We start from the raw sequence: 25,869 nt of genomic DNA on the forward strand, positions 1-25,869 counted from the left end.
TGTATGGGAACTGCAGATGAGTGCATCTAATAACTGAAATAAGTACCATGCAGACATATTGTAAGAGCAGCTGGTACACAGAGGTATACTGCTTCTGAACGTTGAAGTAACCAGGTAAAGCTGAAAGTGGCAAAAGGCAATTAATAGGAGACAAGCAACAATTCACTACACACAACTGTGTCCTGACTGTCTTGTAGTCTGGGGACAGATGCTACAACTTCACTAATTGTTTTCCTTTGGGCCGAGTAGTATAAAAATGTAACTTGCACATGTTCCTTAAGATCACAGTAGAGCACTTTAGCTGTCAGTAGACAATAGTAAAGGTAAAGGGACCCCTGACCATTAGGTCCAGTCATGACCGACTCTGGGGTTACGGTGCTCATCTCGCATTATTGGCCCGGGAGCTGGCGTACAGCTTCTGGGTCATGTGGCCAGCATGACTAAGCCGCTTCTGGCGAACCAGAGCAGTGCACGGAAATGCCGTTTACCTTCCTGCTAGAGCGGTACCTATTTATCTACTTGCACTTTGACGTGCTTTCAAACTGCTAGGTTGGCAGGAGCAGGGACCAAGCAACAGGAACTCACCCCATTGCGGGGATTCGAACCGCCAACCTTCTGATCGGCAAGTCCTAGGCTCTGTGGTTTAACCCACAGCGCAACCCGCATCCCTTTCAGTAGACAATAGCCCACTGTAAATATCTTTATCTTGCTTCCTTATTTCTTTTTTTAATTTCCTAATGGGTTCACTTAATCTACAAAGAGTTTCAGTGTGCAGTGCAGCAACTTCTCTATGGGTAGACCACAACTATTTTTGTGCTTAAAAAATGTATGTAGCTGAGATGCATGCATTTGTGTCATGCCGAGTCCATATTAGTGTTTTCAGAGCTCTCATATGATTGCTGAGCAACCTCCCCACCTCCCACCCCCTGCCCCTAGCTTCATTCCAGTAATAGAACAATGGTGACCAGACAGGAGGGAGCAGGACTGGCCAAATTCTGTAATACAGTAGTTTGAACTTCTGAGAGCCAAACTAGACATTAACTTCATGAATGCAATTAGTGTAAATAGTAGCTGAGCTTGAGCAACCTCAGCACAATGAGGGGAGAGGAAGAGAAGTGGAATTCTTTCTGCTTCACCAGAATCCCTGTAAAATTCCTTTACAAGGCAAGGTCCTATTTCTAGACTGAGGTGATGAAACCTAGTATATCTACTGGCTATGATGAGCATTGGACTGGGGCCAATGGGACCTCCAGACAGCCATTTTATTGAACAGTCACCTTGATTTGGTTTTCACAAAGATGGCAGGGAGGTTAGACAACACCAGCTATTTATTCAACATTCATTCTGATTTGTCTGAGGGGAGGTTAGACAATGTTGCATCAAACAATTGTTTTTGCAGCACATTTCTTCATCACTTTCCTTTTTGCAAAAAGTTTGGAGGAAGATTTGTTTCACAAGAACACCAATAATCTTCAATTGCACCATCTGAATGCCATTATCCCACCAGAAGATAGCAACAGTTTCTCTGGTTTCAGTGACTGAATTACTTCCCTTCTACCCTTGCCCACAATTTTCCTTTGTAACGTTTGCATTTTCAAGGAAGTTCACTTTGTATCAGACCATATACTGTACTTCATTCTGAGAATCTGCCCTTTTACTGGGACAACTTGTATTTCTGTGATATTAAGCACTCTAATGTTTTGTTTAGCATTTTTATGTACTACGAGCCCTTGCCAGCTAATAAACACTAAGGTCCAAATGCTCTGGCAGGATGTATGTTCTAGCACAGCACTGTCAAAGGGAAATGCTGCCTTTTAGTTTTGATAAAGTGATTACTTTGTTTCTATGGATTTTCAAATTAAGTCAAATAGGAGAAAAATAAATTATTCAGGATTGCTTGGCTGGCAGTGGCAGTCTTAAAGCCTCATGGATGTTGCAGAGCACTGTGCCTAGTTTTGCATTTAGTATAGTTTGTCTGAGAGAGGACTTAAAATATGTAACCCTCTAATTCAGGGGTAGTTTAACTCCCAACTCCAATTAAACTCAGCCAGGATGGTCAGGAATGATAAGAGGTATAGTCCAACATCTGGAGGACTGCAGGTTTCTCATCCTTGCTCTAAAGGTTAGAGCAACTGCAAGAATAAAAAAATGCACAATTCAAACACGTTTACTTGACATCCCATTTTGATCATATTCTGATCAGGAAATCAATAGATCATACTTTGATTAAAGAGTTATATCGAAAGCCTCTTTATCTAATTTCTAAGGTCATAGCCATAGTGAAAGAATACTTATTCAGAACTCATCACACTTTGGCATATTACTGTTTGATTCACTGTGAGCACTGTGTTACATTAGATTTAAAAATCAGATCAATGATTTGCAAAATAAACACTTTGAGATGAAGCATTAAGAGCTGCAAGATCACCCAGACTTTTTGTCTTGTTCCCCCATCACCCTGATTTTTTATTAGCCTTATTTATACTTCTGGAAAGCAAGAAGGCATGAGGGAGTGGCTCCAATAACTTTTTACTGTTCCATTGTTGCATATCCTTGACATATTAGCTGGAGCTGTTGACCTCATTTTATTTATTCAGCAGTTGTAGAAAAATTCAGAAAGTGTAGCAGCTGCTCTCACTGAGACAATAGACTATGTGATTGCAGTTTTTTGTTTATGTCACTCATCCTCAGACTCAGATATACAGCTGCAAATAAAACGTTTTAAATGTGTTGTAAAGTGCAATATACAAATGTGACACTAGATGGTGACAGTGAGCTATGCAAAATTCAATGTATTTTTCAAAACATTTTTTTAAAAAGTATTTTGACAGCGTTTTTTGTATGTGTGTAGATTCCACTCTCCTCTCCTCTTCTATTCTTCCAGCTTCTCTTCTGCCCAGATTTGTGTTTAGCTAGTACATTTGTCATAATCTCTTCCTCATTAGTAGTAGGGTGATGAGAGTCTTGTAGGCATCTTTCTCTCTGTCACAAGCAGGTCCCCTTCTGGCTTGGGTGCAAATTTCCCATTCAGATAAACCAGCCTGCCACGTACAAGAGTGGCAAAGACCTCACCATAAAGCTGGAAACCCAAGTATGGGGTTAGCTAAAGGAGGAAGCGGGGAGAGAGAGAAAAGCAAGGATAAATAGAATGCAGAATCAAAGGTCTTTGGGTAAATGTGTTTTTGTTTATGGTGGTTCTGATCTGTCCATAGCAGATATTCACAAGGCAAAACAGATGCAGCGGTGTAGAAAGCTCTAAGTGAACAACAAAGACTAGAGGTGAATTGAGGCCTTATGAACCCCTCCATCCAGTTTACCTTTCTCAAGCTCCATGCCCAAAGAGTAGGTATCCTTAAAGGGCCAACTCCCTAACCTGGAGCACTTCTTTTCTTTTCTGTGGCTTGCTGGCCTGGTGAATTCTGTTGGGTAGGCCTGTAGAGCAAGAAGTACTTGACTCTTCAGGCAAATGGGACTTGGCGAAAGGCATCTGTGAGGGTTCTGGCTCAGGTTCTGTAGGTTCCACTAGCCTCAGGTTCACTTCCAGGGAACCTGGTGGTGCAGCAGTCCTGGCCTCAGCCAGCTCATCCTCCTCTGACTCTGAGCTTGAGGTTAGGGCCATGAAACTAATAAATAATCTAAGATACCAGATGTGAAAATGATTTAGACTCCTTCAGCACAGACATGCGTCCTGTTGAGTGCCTACTAGGGCCAGTCCTTATTTAAATTTGTATGAGGCAGATCCTCTGACCCAGTAACTTCTGACCTGGAAAAGATAAAGACTGAATAGCCCATAAATGTCAAGGCTGCAAAAAGGCAAGGAATGTTGAAAGCCGACGGCTGTGCTCACCCCTCCTGGTGGTATTTTGTTTGTTGGTTTTTGCCTGCTAAGCAAAGTGATAGATGGAGGTGAAGATTACTAAACAGTCAGTTCATTATAGCCTCTACCACCACAGAAATGACACTTGGGATGTCCCATTTGCTTAACAGTAAAGCCTGCCCTAAGCAGAGGCCAAAAATGAAATGAATTATACAGTAAATTATAGTAAGGTGTTTTGAGGGTGGGATGGCGGCGGGGGGGCAGTAATAGGAACACTGGGAGAATGCAGAAAACATGAGCCTTCCCATACCTTATCCTTGTGATGAATTATGTTTTTATTCACCTAAGAGAGAAAAAGGAGACAAAATAATTATAATACAGATTAGTTTGGGATATATGTTGCTTACTAAGGATAATGCATACAACCTAATATTATTGTCCCTGTGTTGTATCAAAGAGAATGGTAGTATCAGAACTGGCACTTTCCAGATCATCAATTATAAAAATTTCAAAGCATAGAAAGGTTAGTTTCACACACTCCCATTTACTCTGCACCCAGTGAGCTACCACCGCTGGCTTGGGAAGTGGTATATACATGATGTTCGCTACAATCAATATCTATCTTGTATCTCTCTAGCTAATAACCATAATAAGTGTTTTGATGTATCTTTGATCCAAATTGAGAAAAATAATGCCCCAGCTGACACCCTAACTTTGTGTCAAGATTACTCTCTTGCTAAGGTCGTTGAAACAACCATTCTGCTATGCCTTTTTATACTGGAAACATTCAAGACCAAAGTGTTTTAACTGATTTTAACATTTTATTTTTATATTGTTTTATCTTACCTGGGACTTTATGGTGAAGTAAGGATAAGAAATCCAAAGAACAACAACTACACTTTGGACTTCTGTCTCATAAAACTGGCACATTTAATTCTTCACTTGGTATTAGGCCACTTCACTGTTTTCTGTAAGGGCTTTGTTTGTTATAACTCTTTATTTTATTAGATTTGCTATATCCTGTTTTTGGCTCTATATCAGACTCCCAAGGTGATTCACAAAATTTTAAAAATGACCTATATCCTCTCCCGTCCTTACCTCAAACTCCTTTTCTGGATTCCAGATCACCAGGTCTGCATCCATCCCAGGGCCAAGTGATCCTTTACGGTCTTCCAGCCTGCTCAGAATGGCAGGATTTTTGCACATCAGTTGCACTAGGTCATGGAAGGAGAACCCTCTGGATTTTGCAGAAGTCCAGAAGAGAGGGAGACCTATGAATTTTCCAGTCACAATTAGTAGAGGAATTTATTGTTCAGAAGATTGTTCTTCCCTGGTTTCTTCTTAAAGTATATCACTTGATGCCACTCAAAGAGAAGACTTGAACATTTGGTAAAGTTCTATACCAGGGGTGAGCAGTCCTTTCCTGCGAGGGCCACATGTGGCAATATGTTGGGTCACCCATAAACACATTCACTGACATTTATTCACACTCATTCAAACATAAACACATTGAATCGCACACACTATTGTGTGATTGTATTGGGGGCGGGGAGCACCAGGGAAGTAAATTCATGCTATTTTCTTCAGAATTTTTGTATGTAAACATATGCAAATTTAATCAATGAATTGGCTACTCTGTGAAAAGTGATCTGATCAATTAAGATTTCTTTGTCTGAAAGCCATAACCTACCCAAAAGAAAATTATTCTGCATTCAATGGAACTTATTTTGAAGTAACTATGCTTGGGATCCCGTCTTTGCTTTATTGAACATGGTTTTTAAAACAAATTTAAATAGAGGAGGGAGAAAGGTTGTTTTCTGCTGCTCCAGAGAAGCGGACACGGAGCAATAGATCCAAACTACAAGAAAGAAGATTCCACCTAAACATTAGGAAGAACTTCCTGACAATAAGAGCTGTTTGACAGTGGAATTTGCTGCCAAGGAGTGTGGTGGAGTCTCCTTCTTTGGAGGTCTTTAAGCAGAGGCTTAACAACCATATGTCTGGAGTGCTCTGATGGTGTTTCCTGCTTGGCAGGGGGTTGGACTTGATGGCCCTTGTGGTCTCTTCCAACTCTATGATTCTATGATATTACTTTAATTTACATAGTGAAAAACTAAAGTATTTGTAATTTAAATGAAATGGGGCATTTTGAATGGGGTATTGGTTGGCTTAGCTTGAGGACACTAAGGGCACCTGGAACAACAGGATGACAGGTCATGCTTTGGGAAGCGCCATCGTTCAATGGTGGATCACATGCTTTGCGTCCTGAAGGTTACTGTTTTAATTCCAGATACCTCCAGTTAGCAGGTAATGGGAAAGACCTCTGAGGACCCACATTCTGGAGAGATTAGCAGGTAATGGGAAAGACCTCTGAGGACCCACATTCTGGAGAGATACTGCCTGTCAGTGTAGTATATTCTTGAGATGATATGGGGATAGCATCCTTTCCATTCTTAGCAGTACATGCTCATTGGATGAAGATAAGAAAAAGAACAGCATATATAAAATAGTTCATAAACACATTACCAAACTGTAGTGAAGCAATCCCTGCTGGGGCCTTGAGGAAGTCTCCATTGTTCCAATCTTTCAAGTCTCGGGAGCAAGGAGTATGGGCTGAGACAACCATGTCTATCTCTCCCACTTCCAAAGCTGCCCAAAGCTGCTCCTGGAGACATGAGAGTAAGAGTTTATGCCAAGGAAATACTTTTGTAGTTCTCTTTAGTAAGGTGAAGCCATTGAATGATCAAGGAAGGGTAACATCCCTTTTTGGAGCCAGTGGCACATTTGCAAACTGGATACACAGCTGTGGGCACCACAGCCAAGCACAATTCACAACCTGTTTACTAGCGACAGGAGCATGCTTCTTTCAACACTAATTTCAGTGGAGCAGGAAAGGCCTCTGTGGGCATATTAATCTATTGATGCATACAGAGGTAATGCAGTTTGTACCAAAGATCCAGGATCAGCTTTCAATTCAAAAATAGACCGACCAAAGCAACAGTGACAGAGCTGCCACTGAAAGTTAGCTCTCCTTAGAATGGAAAGGAAATTTCTTTGACTAAAGATCCACATTTAGAAACAGATAAGGATAGTGTGGCCATGCTGATTCTTCTGGCCATGCTGATTCTTCTTCTTCACCACCACCACCACCACCAAGTCCTTCTGGAATGTTTTAAGGAACTGGGAACAGGAGCATTGCTTTGCAATTATTCCACTCCTGGATTTTGCATCCTGGTCCAATAAAGAAGCACAATAACACTTAATTCACTTGTACTATGTATTGTGCAGGAACTGACATTTTTGCTTTCTAGTGCCCTTATTTCTTTAGGAAGGCCTGCCTCATACTTCGGGCAAATTATTAGGGCCAATAAACCATAGTTTATTAAACTGAGAATACACCCATGTGTTTGCCCCCCCCCCTTGCCTGGATCCAGTGTTTTTATTATGGCTATTTTAAACCAAAATTTCCAGTTACATCTGTTTTACCTCAACTTACCAAATAGGATGCAAAACCTGGTATTTGTAGTCTGAGATTACATGATAGTTTCCTAGTTAAGATGTAACAGGAAACTGTGGTTTGAATTAACCATGATGGAAGTACTGAAGCCAGAGCATCATGGGAAGAAGAGAGGGACAAGGAGGTAGCATATAGGCTGATTCTTGTGCTCAAGCATGGTTTATTAAGCTGAGTTCGTTAAACAATGAACAATGAACTTACATTAAGCACTAAACTACCATTTCTTTGAACATGTCTTGAAATATACTCAGAGTCGCAAAGTGATTTCATGCTCTTTATTCAGCTCATAGTGGTGAGGAGGAATGAATGAAAGTCCCCTCACAGTATCTGCTTTATATACATTATTTACACAATGGGTTGCACATGATTGGCTAATTCCGGAATTCTACTGTAAGCCAATCAGGTTGTGGATTCACTTCAATCTGGAGCAGGATTGGGTGGTTCCTGCCAACCAATCATACTGCTGCATTGTTCTAGGACCAATCAGACTGCTGCATTCTGAATCCTATTGTTCTAGGACTAGTCAGACTGCTGCAGTTTGAATCCTATTCAACTCAGTACATAACACCCCTCCCCTCTAAGTTCCAGTCCTGCCCGGGAGGTCGCATTCATAGTCCTCAAGGTATGCCGGCGGCCTACGTGTGCGTTGCGGCCTGGGGTGTTCCCTGGTCCGGGCTCCAGGTTCTGGCTCGTGTTCCAAGGATGCTGGCTGTGATGGGGTTGTTTGGTCTGGCGCAACAGGCTCGCTCAGTCGTGGTTCTGGTTCTGGTGTCCTTTCGGCCTCACGGGTCCTCTCTGTATTTACTGATTCTGCCTCTCCTGCTGGCCCCTCCTGCTCTATGGGCCTCACTGCCCCGCTGTTCCCTTGGGACTCCTCTGACCTGTCCTCCTCCTGGGTTTCTCCCGGGAATCGTCGCCGTATCTGGTCGCAGTGGCGGCGCCAGCATTGCCCCCCATCCGTTAGCACCTCGTACGACACTGGGCCAGTGACCCTGGTGACCGTGGCGGGTACCCATGCTGGGCCTGCCCCAAAATTCTTTGCATACACTGGGTCCTGGGCTTCGAAGGTCCGGGGGTTCCTGCCTTCCCCCACCACTACCTCATCCTGAGCTCTATCGGGGTGAAGGCGGTCCAATCTGATTGCAAGGCGCCGACCCATTAGTAGTTCAGCGGGGCTCCGGCCAGTCGTTGAGCTGGGGGTGCTGTGCTGTGCTAGCAGGAATGTGGCAAGGCGGTACTCCCAGTCCCCTTGCGTCATGCGGCGAAGGGTGTCCTTGGTGGTCCGCACCATGCGTTCTGCTTGGCCATTGGTGGCAGGGTGGAATGGCGCCGAACGGATGTGGCGGATGGCGTTCTGTGCTGTGAAGGTTTGGAATTCTCCTGACGTAAATGCAGTCCCGTTGTCTGAGACGAGAGTGTCAGGGAGCCCGTGGGTTGCAAACAGCCTGCGTAGTACCCGGATGGCTGCGGACGTGGAAGTGGACGGTACCAGTGCGACTTCCAGCCATTTGGTGTAGGAGTCCACCACTATGAAGAATGTTTTCCCCTGAAAGGGGCCAGCGAAATCCACATGCAGGCGTGACCATGGTGCTCGGGCGGACTCCCAGGTCTGGACTGGGGCCCTTGGGGGATCTGGGCGGGATTCTTGGCAGGCCTGGCAGTGTTTGACCCAGGCCTCTATCTCTCCGTCGATCCCTGGCCACCACACATAACTCCTGGCAAGGGCCTTCATTCTTACTACCCCTGGGTGTGTCTCATGTAGGGCTGTGAGGACCCTTCTGCGGAGGGGCTGGGGAACAACGACTCTGCTTCCCCATAACAGGCACCCCTTGTGGGCCGACAGTTCATGTTTGCGGGTTGTGTAGCCGGCGAATTCTGGCCCGGGGCTGCTGCTGGGCCATCCCCTCCACACCCAGTCCAGGACCCGGGAGATGACCCTATCCTTCTTGGAATGGTGTGCAACTTCTTGTGCCTGAATGGGGCGGTCGGGAAGCAGCTCCAGGCTCATAACCTCTTGTGCAGGTGCTGGGTCAGGGCCTGTTTCCGGTAGTGGTAGCCTGCTGAGGGCGTCCGCATGGCCCATCGCCTTCCCAGGTCAGTGAATCAGTGCATACTGGTAGCTGGCAAGGAAAATTGACCACCTGAGGACGCGAGGAGACAGCACTTGGGGGGTCTGCTTTTCGGGGGCAAACAAGCCAAGCAACGGCTTGTGGTCAGTCACCACGGTGAAGGGCCGCCCGTACAAGAAATCATGGAATTTTTTTACTCCCTTCACGATTGCCAGACCCTCCTTGTCAATTTGCGAGTAGTTCCGCTCGGTTGCGTTGAGTGTCTGGGAAAAGTACGCCACCGGCACCTCTCTTCCATCCGGGAGTTGGTGCCCCAGGACAGCGCCAATGCCATAGGGTGAGGCGTCGCATGCTAGCACCACCGGCAGCCTCTCGTCGAAGTGTGCCAAGACAGAGTTTGAGACAAGCAAGTCCTTGACTGCCTGGAATGCGGCCTCCTGGCGCTGGCCCCACACCCAAGGGGCCCGCTTGTCTAGGAGTCTGTGTAGGGGCTCCGCTACCGCCGCCTTGTGGGGAAGGAAGGAATGGTAAAAGTTCAATAGTCCTAAGAAGGCCTGAAGTTCAGTCTTGCTCTTGGGCGCTGGGGCATCACAAATAGCCCGTACCTTGTCCCCAGTCGGGTGGACCCCTTCTGCGTCCACCATAAATCCCAGAAAGTCCACCTGAGGCACTCCTAGTAGACATTTTTCCCGCTTCACCTTGAGACCCGCCGTCTGGAAACGGTGTAGAACAGTGCGGAGGCGGTCCTCAAACTCCTCTGGTGTGGGCCCAGCAATCAACACATCATCGAAGAAGGGGGTGACACCAGGAATCCCTTTAAGGAGAGAGTCCATTAGATTCTGGAATATGCCTGGTGCCACGCTGACCCCGAATTGCAGCCGCTTTACCCTGAACGCTCCTCTGTGCGTCACAATCGTCTGTGCCTCTGCTGTGGCCTCATCTACTGGCAGCTGTTGATATGCTTGGGCCAAGTCCAGCTTGCCAAAAATTTTCGACCCAGCCAGGGTGGCAAGGACATGGCTGACCACTGGCACTGGGTATGCGTGGGCCGTGAGGGCCTTGTTTATGGTACATTTGTAGTCTGCGCAGATGCGGACCGAACCATTAGGCTTGACGGGTGTAACGATTGGAGTTTCCCAGGGGGCATTAGGCACCGGCTCCAGCACTCCTTGCTCCACGAGTCGGTCCAATTCCTCGTCTATACGGGGTTTCAAGGCGAACGGGACCCGGCGGGCCTTGAGCCTGACCGGTCGTACTGCGGGGTCAAGCTGTAGCGCAATGGGGGGCCCCGTATACTGTCCCAATTTCCCATCGAAAACGCCTGGAAATTCCTTGCATATGGCGTCCACGTCCACTTGTAAGCTAGTGTGGTTCACCCCGGTGACAGCTAGCCCCAGTGGTCCAAACCATGCCAATCCCAGTAAGCTAATGTAGGGGCCCTTGACCACAAGCAAGTCCAGTTGCCGCGTCCGCCCTCGGTATTGCACCCTGAAGGTCCCCACCCCCATTGTGGGGACCTTACGTTTCTGGAAGTCCCGTAGGGTGAATGGGGCCGGCCTGAGTTTGGGACCCCCAGTAGGACACAGTCCCCTTAAGGTCTTTGCCGAGATTATGGATAGAGTTGAACCCGTGTCAAGCTCCATGCGGCATGGGGCCCCCTCTATCTGTACCTCTACATAAATTTTCTCTACGTTGGGGTGGGGCAACTGGTATACCTGGCAGTCCGTGAGCTCCGTCGAGTCGCCTTGGTGCGTTGGGCCCCGGGACCTGGGGCTCTTGGGTTGGTCATCTGATGCCTGGTGTCGGGTGGGCCGAGCCCGACACACCCGGGCGATGTGTCCCGATTTTCTGCACTGCCTGCACTCTGCGTTGCGGAAACGGCAGGTCCTCCTCTCGTGACTCTCCCCGCAGCTTGCGCAGTTTCCTCCTTCTCGCTGAGGCAGCTGTGGTCTGTGCGCTGCTTGAGTGCGCTGCTGTACTCGATGCACCTCCTCCCTGTCGGATCCTGAGTCGTCAGTGAGGTCTTCGTGGTGGACCCTCGGTTGGGATGGCAGGCTCGGCCGTGCCTCTTGCGTCGACCTCTCGGCAGCTTCCGTTGCCAGGGCCTCCTCCAGAGCGACCTGGAACGTTAGGTCCTTCTTAGTGTAGAGGCGTCGTTGCAGCTTCTCATCCTTCAGGCCACCGACGAGGCGGTCACGAAGCATGTTCTCCAGCTCTGAGAAGTTGCAGAACCGGGCGGCTTGGCGGAGAGAGGTCACAAACCCAGTTATGGTTTCCCCAGGGGCTTGTCGCTTTGCGTAGAAGGCATTTCGACGAGCCACCACTGAGGGCTGCGGCGAAAAGTGCCCCTTCAGCTGTTCCATTATTGTTTTGTATGGAACAGTAGCAACATCTTCAGGCGCAAGGAGAGCCCGGGCGATTTCAAACTTCTCCTCTCCGCAGACGCTGAAGAATATCGCCCTCTTCTTGGCGTCTTCTTCGTCGGTGACCCCTTTGGCTTCTAGGAGGAAGGTGAAACGGGAGGCGTATGCTTCCCAGTCTCCAGATGCTGGGTTGAATGGCGAGAAGCTGCTGTTGGCTGCCATTCTGAGTTCCTTGTGTCCCGGAGCTGAAGCCTGGATACACGGTGCGAGGCAGCGGTGCGGCAGGTGGCGGTGCTGCGGTGCTGTGTGTGGCAGTCAGCTCAGCGGGATCCCACCTTCGTCGCCAGTGAAATATACTCAGAGTCGCAAAGTGATTTCATGCTCTTTATTCAGCTCATAGTGGTGAGGAGGAATGAATGAAAGTCCCCTCACAGTATCTGCTTTATATACATTATTTACACAATGGGTTGCACATGATTGGCTAATTCCGGAATTCTACTGTAAGCCAATCAGGTTGTGGATTCACTTCAATCTGGAGCAGGATTGGGTGGTTCCTGCCAACCAATCATACTGCTGCATTGTTCTAGGACCAATCAGACTGCTGCATTCTGAATCCTATTGTTCTAGGACTAGTCAGACTGCTGCAGTTTGAATCCTATTCAACTCAGTACATAACATGTCTGGATGTGACATAAATGCACTTTGCACTGTCAATTTTAACATATTTTATTTGTTTTTATTGTCTTTTTGTTTCTCATAATGTATATGATGGATTGAAGTAGTTGAACATTGCATTGATATGTCTCTAGACAATCGTTTGGATCTGTGTATTATCTATAGGAGTCAACTGCATAAGATTGTGTGTATGTGTACTCACTCTTTTCTGAATGCCATTTTAATAACCTGTCATACTTTGTTCATCCAGAACAACCTATAATTTCAACATGAGTGGAGTCTGTTGATCATATAAAGTTCCTGTCTTATCTTATTCTTCTTACTGAATTATTGCAGACATTATCAAGTATTTCTTTTTAATAGTACTCAGATCTTGCTTCATATGTCCTCTCTCTGCCATCACTTTATTTTTATTTTATCTTTTTATTTTTTGCCATTTGATTGGCCCACTTCCATTTCCCATAGCTCTTACCTGGTTGTTCTTGTCCCTGATAGGAGGGCAGCATTTGTAGTAGATGCCTCCTGGAGGAATGCATTCAGATGCCAGGCTGAGGTAGTGGTGTGCAGTTTCTATCGTAATTGGTGCTCCCTTTTGACGAGCATCCTTGATAATGGGCAAGGCTTGAGCAGAGGAGAGATTAACGATGTGGCATGGTATCCTGTAAAGTTAAAAGCATATGACTATTGTTGGAGGTGGTATGCCTCTGAATACCACATGCCCTCCAACATCCATCAGATGATAATAGGGACATATTCTACATCAGTGCCCCCCACCCTGCCTTCTCCTCAGAGGCTGGGGCAGGGACTCAGATGCAGTGGCTGAATGAAGCAAACCAGAGCCAAGTGACTGTAACAGCTGCTCTTCAGCGCTTGTGACCTCTTGGCACCCCTCGCAACCATGTGGACAGTGACCTTGTGGAAGGCCTCACCCGCTTAGCTCCCTCTCATCACTTTCTTTATGAGAGACCAACTGACCAAGGAGCAAGGAAACAGTGAAAAACTTTATTAGGGGCCCTCAAGTGCTCTGGATCTTGTTTTCATATAAACAGGAAGTGGGGCCATATTGAGTCAGGAGGGAAGGAAGGGAGTGGGAGGCATAGATCTAAGAAATGTGCTAGAGGGGCACACGGTCTGAACTTCCAGTACTGATGGGAAGGACCCTTGGGAATTCGGGATGTGGTTGCTTAAGGGTGTTTGTGACGATCCTGGTATTTTTGGGGCAGTTGGAGTATGATACCAGTTGCTGGGAAGCACATGCCAGGAGAGAGCTATTGCTCACAGGTCTTGCTTGTGGGTTCCCATAGGCATCTAGTTGGCCATTGGGAGAACAATATGCTGAACTAGATGGGATTTTGGTGTAATACGGCAGGGCTTTTTTATGTCCTTAGCATGCTCTCTCATTTCCAGCTTAACAGAAAGAAACACTCACTTATACTGGAGACACAGTTCAGCAATGGTGATGGTGGCCTCCACTTCCATGGTATAAGGGCGTGTGTCCAAGAAAGTGCTGTACTCCATGGTGTCTGTTTGAGGAAAGGGAGAGAAAAATATAAAGATGCACACATTTACCAAGTGGGTTCTAGCAAGATTATTTCTAGTGTTTTAGTATATTAAAATGCACTTAAGGTCCTTAGGGGAACGGTTCTCAGCTCCCTTCACATCCTAGAAAGATTGTGCCCATTTCTTGTGCAACTGAAATCTCCCTCCCTCCTATGTCATTAGAGGGAGGCCATTCGGAAATCTTCAGGTATTTTTCTTCAGACAGTTCACTGCCCAGGGCTGCTCCAGACTCCTTGCTGTCTCCTCTCTTATCTACTCTCCTTTATTTGCCCTATTGACGGTCTCTATTATCTATTTCTTTGTTGGTGCAAAACAAGTTCTAAGCTGAGCAAACACTTCCATTCAGAAGAACACAAAGGGATGACCAGGGTCCTGTGATGAAGGGGGGAAATGCTCCCATGTCTCCTGGCAGACATATCTGGTGGCGTGGGGTAAAAGTAAAGGTACTGGTTAGCATAATACATACCCTCTTGGACAGGCAGGGAGTGACTTGGCTCCTGTTCTGGATGGAACTGTGTAGAGAGTCCCAAACAGGGAGGGAAAGTTTAACTTTATATAAAATTTTCTACAGGAAGATATAACAATGTGACAACAACAACAATTTATTATTTGTACCCCACCCATCTGGCTGGGTTTCCCCAGCCACTCTGGGCGGCTTCCAACAAAGATTAAAAATGCATCTTCTTCCTTCTCACCCCCACCCCATCCCAGTGGTCTAGTTTTAGACAAGCCTATGAAAGCTAAATGTCACCAAGAGTGCTTAATTTAAAGCAGGGAAGACTGCCTGCTGTTTTTTAAAAAACAAAACACAAAACACTATTGTGATATATCAAATCATAACAGCACCTTTTCATTTTAGTACTCAGTGCTGGGAAGGGAGTTGCTCTACTTTAACAGTGAAATTGCTTATTCACCCTAGAATCCAGGTACTCAGGCTAATATACCGTATTTTTCGCTCTATAACACGCACCCAACCATAACACGCACGTAGTTTTTAGAGGAGGAAAATCCGTAGGCATCCATAACACGCACAGACATTTCCCCTTACTTTCTAGGAGGAAAAAAGTGAGTGTTATGGTGCAAAAAATATGGTAGTCTATAGCTGTATATTATACGTTAGCTAAAATTTAGGTGGGTCATAGTTCTTTTCTCCCTTGAATCTTTTGTTGGATGTTGGATGCCAGTTTTCCAAGAGCGGATTTTCCTTTGCTGAAGAATGTATGCCACCTTAAGTGTCTCTTTTGAGATGGAAAGTGCAAGTATAAATAATCCAAAGAAGTGAAAACCACAACGATTAAAGATAGAAAAAAATATAAGCGGGTTATAAGAAGTTGGGATTTGGTAATTCAATATGTAAAATAAGAATTAGCTTATACACATAAGAATAAAAGAAAGGAAATAGGGAAGTTGTTCTCACACCTTTAAAATATGTGCAGATCATGAATTAATATACCACAATTAAATTTTAATTCTGTATATTTAATATTAATGTTTTATTATGAAGGGGCATTGCTTAATTTTATTAATATGTGGACATTAGTAAATTCTTTTAATTATTGTACTAATCTTCATTCATCTTTTTTGTGTCATTTATAGTACCTGAATAACCTACTGGGGAAAAGTATGTACAATATTTCAATTCACTAATAAAATATACATAAAAAAATAAAAATAAGTAATGCCCAAGGAGAGAAATTGTGAAATGTTGCCATCCAGACTGGAGTCCACTGGAAGAGAGAAGAGAAATGGAAAACAGGTACTTAATGTCAAAGGTGCTAGCGAGTAAAAGAGTAGGAACTCAGCTGCGTACCAGGAGCACACAGTCTGTGTCTTGCAGTTCATTCATTGCCACATGTATATCATGTAGACAAACATGGGAAAAGTCCTCCACACCAGTGGCCATTAGGAAGCACTGAAATCCAGGAACCCCAGCCTTCAGCATTGGTAGGAGCTCAGCCTAAGAGATAGCACAAGGACAAGCACTTGGAAAGTTTGCTAATAATACGAAGAAAGCAGAAGAATGGCTGAGTTGCATATTAAGTTCTGCCCTCTTGCAATTTCTGCACATATTCAGCTACAATTGAGTTTTAAGTTTAAATGCAAACTGAATCTAAAGTTCACCTATCCCTATGAGGATGAGCAGAGTTCATTTCCCATTTCTAACAATTTGCTGCAATTCATTCATACATATATGGAATTAGAACTGGGATTTCAAGCCAAGTGATTTATTTCAAGCCACATCTCTTATTTTCAAAACTGTGTACTGTACTGTTTCCAGAGCTCTTGCATAGGGTGCAGTGTAACTTAGGGTTGCCATATGTCTGGAATTTCCTGGGCATAGCTGGCAATCGGCCATCGGAAATCATGTCTGGATGGAAATTGCTGAAAAGCTCAAAAAAGTTTCTGCCCAGATTTTCACTTTTTGAAATATAGCAACCCTAGTATAACTAAAAACATGGCAGAATCCTCCATCCATTTGCATCCTCTTACTTTTAATGGATCATGCTATCTAAAGGAACGCTTTCATTTCTGGAGCCCTCTCTATTTATCTTGCCTTCACAGCCCTCCCACCAAAGTACATAAGGAGCTGATGCCATTTCGTTGCTGGATACAAACCTGATTTCCAGGAATGATGCCACCCCAAAATGCAACATCAATATGGCACTTTCCCTTAGCAGACTGGAGCTTTTTCTCAAGGGCATACAAGGTTGTGGTTGGAGGACTGCAGTACCTGAGTTAAGGGGATGAAGTAAAATAAGATGTTACTTGGAAACAAGGCTGGCCCAGCACATTTTTCTGCCTAAGAGCAGCAAATGATACCTGTCTTCCTCCTCCACCACCACTACCATAATCAAAGTCAGGGAGTAGATGGCAGCTGAAACAAGAAGTCTCAGCATGTCTCCTCACTCCCTGCCCTTTTATGAGAAATGCAATCAGTTGCCTCATTCTGCCTAATTGTAGAACCATTCCTACCTAGAAAGCAACTAAACTGTGATCATTTCTAGCCCAGTCTAGCTGCCAATCTGTAACACACCTTTAATACATCCTGACCTCATTCTTCAACCAAAGCAGTACCACCCGTGCACAAACTGGTTCCAACAAAAACACTACGTTAGTTTAAATTTGCCTCTGTTAGGTTGTGGTAGTTGCTTGAATTTCTGCCACTGGATCCCATTAACATGCCAAAGATGATGGATTTCCCTATTCCCATATGAGCTTCCACCAGGCATAAATGTTTATTTATTGATTTAATAAATAATATTTCTATCATGGCTTTCTTTTAGCAAAGGGCTCAAAATACTATACATTCCAGCATTCAACAAGCAACCTGTGAAGTAGGTGAGGCTGAGAGACAGACACTGGCTCAGTGTCGCCCAGTGTGTGTAATGGCTGAGTGGGGATTTGAACATCAGTATCTCCAGTTCTCTGGGGATGCGGGTGGCGCTGTGAGTAAAACCTCAGCGCCTAGGACTTGCCGATCGCATGGTCGGCGGTTCGAATCCCCGCGGCGGTGTGAGCTCCCTTCTTTCGGTCCCAGCTCCTGCCCACCTAGCAGTTCAAAAGCACCCTTAAAGTGCAAGTAGATAAATAGTACCACTTTATAGCGGGAAGGTAAACGGCATTTCCGTGTGTTGCTCTGGTGCCGGTTTGCCAGAGCAGCTTCGTCACGCTGGCCACGTGACCCGGAAGTGTCTGCGGACAGCGCTGGCTCCTGGCCTCTAGAGTGAGATGAGCGTACAACCCTAGAGTCTGTCAAGACTGGCCCATACGGGCAGGGGTACCTTTACCTTTATCTCCAGTTCTGGAGTGATAGGAGTGGGGATTTGAACATCAGTATCTCCAGTTCTGGAGTGATAGGTCTGGTATTTTCCTCCTATAGTGAACCACCTCAAATGATCAGGAAAGGCAGGATAAATCAGTAACTACGACCACCACACTGACTCTCGGTGCTGTTGGGGAGTGTGTGTGTGTTTTCGTGTGTTATAATTATGTCTAGACAATTGGTGGGGCCTCAAAAAGGAAAACCAACCAACCAACCAACCAACCAACCATGGATTTCTGGTGTGGAAATTGAGCATGGGAATTCACCCTTGGTTTCAGTATCTGAGTATGACCAGTAGGTGACACTGCAGGACTATATATGGTGTTTCAGAAATCCTGCCCTGCAGAAGCTGCTCCAAGCTGTTGCCTTCCACCTAAAGTGTTCTTTATCTACAGATGTTAGGAATCTGTAAGATGGGCCAGAGCACATGGGTGTGCAAAGAAAGTTAATGTGATGATGTAGAGAACTGCTTGGTTTCCATGTGGGATGGAAGGCAGAATAATAATAATACAATAAAATAAATAAAAAGCAATAAAGACTTTACCAGATGAAGTGCAAGCACAAGAATGCTCAGTTATGCATAATTCCCTGCCCCTTCTTTACCTCTTTAGTCTCCTATTGGGGAAATGTTTATTAAAAACTTGCTTGGAAAAACACACATCACACACACAGGTTCTCAACTCATCCTGAACCCCTTGGAAAGCAATTCCTGAGGGTCAAGCGACCCTCAGGAAAGTCTTCGGGCCTACAATGGGATGAGGGATTAGATCATATTAGGAAGAGACATATAAACTCTTACACTGTAGTTTATATGAGTTGACCTGGGAAATCTCATTGTGAATTCTGCATTAAAATAGGAAAGTCCTTATTCTCTCCCTTTATTCCCTCCCTCCAGCCCTCTGGTAACGTACAAGGGCATGTCAACAACAGTGGTGATGCCTCCTGCAGCTGCGGCCTGAGTCACAGATGTAAATCCTTCACCAGCTGGCTGTCCAGGCTCATATATATGCACATGAGGGTCAATTATTCCAGGCATGACCACGAGGTCTCCAACATCTAAGATCTGTAGGCAGAAGGTTAATTGCAGGTTAATTGCAGAACATTCTAAAGTTGCCTTCATCATGAGTGTGGTCCATAGAATGCTTGCAACCTGTGCAGGTTCCTTGTTAAAAACTCTGGATTTTAATTCAAAACACAGTTTAGTATTTTGCTTTTTGGAATGCTATAGAAAGCTTGGAGGAACACTTTAAAAACTCACAGCCACAAGCCATTGCAGACTAAAAGAGCTCTTAAAACCATTCATTCTCTGCTGGATTGTGGCCCACAACAGTTGAGATTTCTAAGAACGCTTCATAATTGATTTGATCATTTGGACTTCTTGCTAGGCTTTCTGCTCACTCTACCTTATTAGAACACTCATCCAGTAAGAGATCTGTCATAATTTCAACATGCCAGGAATTGTATTTTTTTAAAAAACAAAACAAAACACAACACTTGCATCTTTGTTGCAAACCATTATTCATCAGACACTCATCTTCCTTGCATGTGCATTGAGAGCTCAACTATTTCTCAAATTTCCTAAGAGAAAGTTAGATTCAAGTTACTTGGAAGCAATTAATAGTCTTGCAGCTCCTTAAAGAAGGAGTACAGTATGCTTCATTAGCTGCTTTGCACGAGTGGATGAATTCAGGCATAGCCATTGTTTTGTCTTTTCCCTTCTTTTTGGAAATACATTGACTTTCAGAAGTTAAGTTGCATCTGATGGCATTCCTAATTAGGAAGGCTTGTCTCTCTTTTCATCTCCAGTCATTTTTCATTCCCTTAAGATGCTTTAAGACACAAACATTTATTTAGATTGTACAGGGTGAGTCTTTCAAAAGAGGCCTCGTGGAACATGTGCACTCTGTATCTATGGGGCCTCTTTCAAAGGACGCACCCTGCATTAATGTACAAAAGAGGCCTCAGATTTAAAGGGACAGAGGCAGAAAAAACAAGACTGACTCAGGTTGAGGGGCTACTTGGAGAAGTTTCCAACCTAGTTTTCCCCTCCAGTTGAGATCTAATTCCTACCTTTCTAAGGGCAGCAGGAACCAAACTCTCTCTCAGAAGAGCATTCACTATCTTTGGAGTCCAGACTGTAACAAGGAAGGACAAGGATCTAATAAACATTGACCACATCTAGTATTTACTGTACTAGTATTTTCTTTCTTTTCTTTTTTTTAATACTACTGTTCTCCGTTTCATTTTTAAATCACTATCACAGTCCCTCCTACCAGCACAGTGCTTGGGGCCTGGAAATGGACTGGAAGCCATTGAAGATGACATAGCCAGTGTCATAATACGCTGATATCTTCCAATCCTCACTAACAATCTTGTTGCCTTGTTTGGGGTCAGCTGCAGTTTCTGGACCATCTTTGAAGGCAGCCCCACATATAATGCATTGCAATAGTCTAGCTGGCAGATTACTAGACCATGGATAACTGCCACAAGGCCATCCAAGTTCAGCTAAGGTTGTATCTAGAACAAGTTTTCTCATTCATAATGGCCCCTGTAGCAGGCCATGCAGAGCCGTAGTCTCATCTTATAATAGCAATTCAACACAGTACAAATGGAATTTCCCAAAATATGGAATTTCCTGCTGCAGGACGTGGTGATGGCCACCAACTTGGATAGCTTTAAAAGAGAATTAGAGAAATTAATGGAGGAGTAGCCTATCAATTACTGCTTATTGTGATGACTGCACACTACAAAGGGAGATTGCGTCAGGAAACCAGTTTCTGGGTAACAGTACAGTGGTACCTCGGGTTAAGAACTTAATTCATTCTGGAAGTCCGTTCTTAACCTGAAACTGTTCTTAACCTGAGGTACCACTTTAGCTAATGGGGCCTCCCGCTGCCACCGCACCACCACCACGTGATTTCTGTTCTCACCCTGAAGCAAAGTTCTTAACCCAAGGTACAATTTCTGGGTTAGCAGAGTCTGTAACCTGAAGCATCTGTAACCTGAGGTACCACTGTAATGGGAAATGGCTATTGCGCCCATATTCTGCTTGTGTGTTTGCCTGAAAACAGGATACTGGATTTGATAGGCCTTTGTTCTGTTCCATTAAGGGTCTTCTTATGTTCCAGCAACTGGCCATATCTGATACAGATGACTTACATGGACAGAAAGAGAACCAATAGCTTTTCTGCCAAAATCTACCCTATGAACCAAGCAGTGAGAGAATCTCATGCGCACCTCATGGACAATTCACAGACAGAGCAAGTTGCGTTAATTATTAGTCGAGGTAATGTGGAGTGTGCTGTGATCAGCAACAGGCACTGGCTAAAGGTCACTGGTCAGGCAACTAAAAGTTTAACCCAGAAGGAAAACCACATAAAAAAAGAGAGAACACTTTACCCTGGCCCCTATCCAATGCATTCACTGTGAATTTGGTTCAATGCTCTGCATTGGTATTATGACCATAGGGTCTAGTTCTCTACTCGGTTACAGTGAAGTCAATGGAATCATGATGGCGTGAAACTAGTGTAACTGAGTGGAGAATTAGCCCCCAGGGATGTGATGTTTTGTGTTGGGATAGTTCACTTTCACAAGCTCCCTCGTAAAGCTCTCCTAATACCATGCTCCAGAATATATTTTCTTTTCTTGTTCATAAAATAGCTTGAGGCTTGGTTATCTGAAGTTGGTTACTAATGCATGATGCTGCCTGAACAAATAATTCATCATAAGAGGCCCTTCTTCAGGTTCCCTTACCATCTCAGGTTAAGAGGATAACGACTAGGGAGAGGGCTTTCTCAGTAATGCTGTCTCATGTACAGAATGCCCTCTCCAAAGAAGCTTACCTGGGACCAATCTTCATCATTTTACAGCACCAGCTAAAAACTTTTTTTAAAATTTGCCCAGACATTCCAGCGTGTCTTATACCTGATCTGTTTTGGGTTTTGTTTTATGCTTGTTGGATTTTGCTGTTTCTTGGCTGTTGCTTCTGTGATTTATATACATTTCATATTGCATTTCATGACAATATTTTTATTGCTTTCCTGACTCATGTCCCTGCAAGTCAGGTCAGTCTCTCTCTATTCTTTTTTATAAATACAATTTTAATGTTACTATTTATATTATTTGTATCCCACTGTTCTTCCAAGAAGCTCAAGGTGGCATGCATGTTTTCTTCCAGTTAAATTTTCACAAGAGTCTTGCAGCGGACCCTGAGCTTGAGAGATTATGAATGGCCCAAAGTCACCTATTTAGATTCATGGCTAAAGTGGGATTTTAATTGAAATCGCTTCCCTCTTACTCCACCACTGTGCACACAGGACCCCCTAATTGCACTTGTATGTTGTTGTCATTGTCTGTGAAAACTGTAATGTGTAGGAAAGATGTAACAGATATGAAAGATGCCGTGTGTCACCCCTTAGAGCAGTAGCTATTCATTTAGAACCACAGTTAAGAAAGGGATCAGTGTAACCTTGAGCTGTCTTAGAATTTTTCATCAGCACAGATTAACAATGAAACATTCTGGGAGGTTTATGCATATAAAACCGCGCTTCAAAATGTCAGTGCTATTAAATGCTGAACTTTCAGCACTGTTGACATTTTAAATACTTCAGAATATATTGGAAATTGAACCTGTTTATAAAATATATTTGCATGCTCATTTCCACATACAATGGTTAAGACTTTCTATAACAATAATTTTTAGCTAATCCTGGTCACGTCCTCTGTGATGCGTTACCTGCTTGTAAACTGTAGACCCATGTTGGGACACTTTACTAACTTCATTAATAAAATTTCCAAAACTTTCAGCCATTATATCAATTCAAGTTCAAATGTGGGGAGCCAGGATACTCATGGAGACTCCTAGCACCTACACAGTTATATTTTATTTTCCCAGGCTTTTAAAAGAATGTTGGTCCTCTATCTGTATTTTATGCTGCTTTTGTATGGGATTGCATTTTTATTTAATTTTACTGTTTTATTTGTGAAACATGCTAGAAACAGATCCTGAACACTAGTATAGAAATCCACAAACAATTAAAGTGTTAAATGAGTCCATACCTTTTCTCCACTGGGTCTGGCCCAGTTTCTCTTTGGAAGAATATTGGCTATCTTTCCATCGCAGATGACAATCTCCGCTGGGCCAACGGTATTATTCTGCACGACCCTGTTGCTTCTTACAGTCACAATCTCTGAACCCACTTCTACTTTGGCTGGCCCTTAATTTAAATTAGTAGAGAGGCAGAATTCAGCAATAACAAACCAATCAAACTTCTGCAACTGATGTTACTGTTTCTGTTATAAACTCATAGTAAGATACCACATTTTCTCTTCCTTTCAGCATGATTTTAGGCCCTTGTGAAATTGTTTCAGTTTCCTCCATATGTACAGATGCTTCTATAATGACACTCTGAACACAATACAGAAGATGAGTCCTGCTGACTAGAAGGCATTCTGCATGACAAGGCAAGACAACAAACCTACTCCCAGTTTAATATTTTTTCTTGCTAGCTTGATATTAAGGATGGGAGGGAAATCCAATTTTGTTTGCATTTGAGTGAGAAACTACCGGTACTTGATTTGTTCTTAAACCAGTATGTGAACTGAAACTCAATTACTTGTATCCTTCAAAATTCGCACGTCTCTGAATGTTGTGATGGAGTTTTCTGATCAAGCAATGTGTACCAAAATGCATATATTAGGGGAAAGTGTTCATAAAAATGCATACATTGGTGGAAAATAACTTTTTTAAAAAAAATGTTATATTTAGTAAATTTATATCCTGCCTTTTATCCAGAGAGGCAATTATAATAAAATGCAATATATTAGAGAATATAAGTTGCAAAAATGCATATATTAGTCAAAACTGCATGCAAAAATCTGTATTTCAGCAGAAATACACACTAAAATACTGACAAATTTTCATGAGAGTTGTTGCAGTTTGCAGCAGAAATGTGGAGAACTGAATTAGTAAAAGAGAGAAAACAAAATTGACATATTCATCCATCCTTACTTGTTATTACTTCCTTTATTAATTCAAAATGCAATCTTCCATCCAGAGGCTCTTTATCAAATTATTTTAGGCTCCCTCTACCCAGCGGCCCTTCACTTACCTGCCTGAGTGGCATTGCTTTTTTTAGACATGTTAAAGTTGGCAACAAGGACCCAAACCCTTGAGTATTGCTGCCTGCTTGGCTCTCATTCAGTTCCTTCTCTCTTGCTTTCTGGTGCACGTTGACATGAAGTGTTACAAGAAAAGAAACTTTCTGAACCTCACAGTAGATTGCTGAGGACCTGGTCTTGACCAAAACTCTGGGTTCAAATAGTATGAATTAATCAAACAAATAAATACATTTCCCATGTCCTACTTTGAGACCTTGGAAGTTAGTGATGGAACTGGTGGAGTTAATCATTAATTGCTTAATCTTTTGCAAATAGAAAGTTACTTTTCTTTCATGAATAACGCCCCCCCATCAATCACTAAGTGTTCAATGGATTATCTCTTCTGTCCACAGTCTATAATATTTTAGGTGTTACGAATATACAATACAATAAGAGGGTTCTGCAAAAAGAAGCTCATATGCCTCTGCCAAGAAACACAGGTGGGCAGTGGCGTTGCCACCACTCAGCTAAATGTTGCTATTTTTAATATTTTATTGCAATTTGCCAACAACATTGGCTGTTCAGTGCGACTTCACTAGTAGTTCATAAATAATGATGATGATGGGCAATTTGGTCCACAAGGACCAAGCAGATATTTGCTCTGTGGCAGTTGCAGGGGGATTTTAAGCATAGCAAATGACACAGAGTAACAAGCAATAAAAACAATCCAGTAACAATTCAGAATTGAGATGGGATTTGAACCAAATCTATCCAATTCATTTTGAAAAGTTGCCGTGGGAGACCCTGAACTGCATTTGCCTTTAAAATGCCTATCCCCTTTAAATTCTGGCTAGCATTGTGCCCAGGCTATCCCATCCCACTCTGAAAGCAATTAAGACCCCTTGTTGGAGATACTTAAGCAGAGGTTGCATGTTTACCTCTCAGGGATCTTGTAGTTGCAAAATTCCTGTAACTGAGCAGGAGGGTAGACTCTATGACCTCCAAGGTATCTTCCAACTTTAAAAATGCTTGATTATGGAATCAACTGATTATGGAGCAACTGTGCCCCTTATTTGACAATGCCCTTATCCCTTAACCCTGCATAAGCCATCCATTTCCGAATAGAAAATTCTGGAAAAATTGCTTGGATGGTTCCACCAGGGTCTTTATTAATGCTAAAGTTATGTCCTACTGCTGGTAATAAGGGATGGCTTGCTTCCATGCACCATGGCTGCCTGATTATATGAGCCATTGCTGTCTCTGTGGCTTCTGGGTCCTGGGACAAATGTTTTACTGTAATATGGAGATGAGTCCTGCTGTAACCAAGGTGCTCTTGTGTAAGCAGTTATCCTAAATGTTGGTCATGAATTCTCGAAAGCAGACACCTCCAATATCCTACCCAATTTAGTACAAACATTAATTTCCTTTTCTCTCCTTCATGCCATCATAACAGTAGTTCTGCAACCCTGCCAAACAGGCATTAGATAACAACAGAGCAATGGAGTGGATATATTCCAGCAGGGCTTGAGTCAAACAGGAAATGCTCCAGCTGGGATTTAGTGAACTGCAGGGAAACAATCTTCTTCCAGATAAGGGGATGGGGGTGTAATAAAGGCAGAAGGTGCATGATGCAAACCTGAGCAGCCCTGAACACAAAAGGGAATCCACAAATGCTTCTTCTCAAAGGGCTAGTGTGCTGCAGTGATCCTGAGTGTTAAGATCTGGGTAGGAAGGGTTATCAGATAAAATCCTTATCTGAGTATCCTGACTGGAGACAGACCATACTTTTTTAAACCCAAGTTTCTCTGAGCCTGCAGACTTATTATTTAGGGTGGATTCATAAATGCATGTACGTCATGGAAGGCTTAGAGGACACAAAAGTCAGACAATGCACATCATCCAATTGAATAGCTCACCACTCATTAACTCATAACTAAATGTTAAAT

The 25,869-nt window shown here is 43.8% G+C and overlaps 1 protein-coding gene and 1 long non-coding RNA gene across 4 annotated transcripts in view; one reads left to right on the forward strand and one right to left on the reverse strand.

Annotated features, from left to right (window-relative positions):
- The window catches only part of LOC309532046, a 38,067-nt gene extending 14,139 nt beyond the window's left edge, over nt 1–23,928 (forward strand). For 2 of the 3 annotated variants that reach the window (XR_014219549.1, XR_014219550.1), the window contains exons 3-4: nt 15,598–15,757; nt 23,163–23,928. This is a non-coding gene — a long non-coding RNA (uncharacterized lncRNA). Of the gene's footprint in view, nt 1–15,597; nt 15,758–20,934; nt 21,111–23,162 lie in introns of all 3 variants that reach the window. The other variant, XR_014219548.1, reaches the window with a different exon arrangement.
- On the reverse strand, nt 2,513–24,126 carry LOC309531959 (allantoinase, mitochondrial-like). Its single transcript, XM_082221853.1, has 12 exons — nt 23,935–24,126; nt 22,883–23,040; nt 18,736–18,887; nt 16,618–16,732; nt 15,812–15,958; nt 14,468–14,513; nt 13,871–13,964; nt 12,914–13,100; nt 6,344–6,482; nt 4,916–5,088; nt 4,128–4,160; nt 2,513–3,103 (listed from the first exon to the last, which is right to left on the reverse strand). The coding sequence occupies exons 1-12, from the start codon at nt 23,963–23,965 to the stop codon at nt 2,942–2,944; spliced, it is 1,437 nt and encodes a 478-aa protein (XP_082077979.1). The 5' UTR covers nt 23,966–24,126; the 3' UTR covers nt 2,513–2,941.
- Between the last annotated feature and the right edge of the window lie 1,743 nt (nt 24,127–25,869).

Source organism: Podarcis vaucheri (genome assembly GCF_965113315.1).
Source record: "Podarcis vaucheri genome assembly, chromosome: 5".
NCBI lineage: Eukaryota > Metazoa > Chordata > Lepidosauria > Squamata > Lacertidae > Podarcis > Podarcis vaucheri.

Excerpts from the sequence above, each read along its gene's own strand:
- LOC309531959 (XM_082221853.1), bottom strand. The coding sequence starts at position 23,965 with ATGTCTAAAAAAAGCAATGCCACTCAGGCAG. Across the intron at positions 15,959-16,617 it reads GCATCATTCCTGGAAATCAG|GCTGAGCTCCTACCAATGCT; the intron begins GTTTGTATCCAG and ends GCTATCTCTTAG. Across the intron at positions 14,514-15,811 it reads ACACAGACTGTGTGCTCCTG|TTCCATCCAGAACAGGAGCC; the intron begins GTACGCAGCTGA and ends CTCTCTACACAG.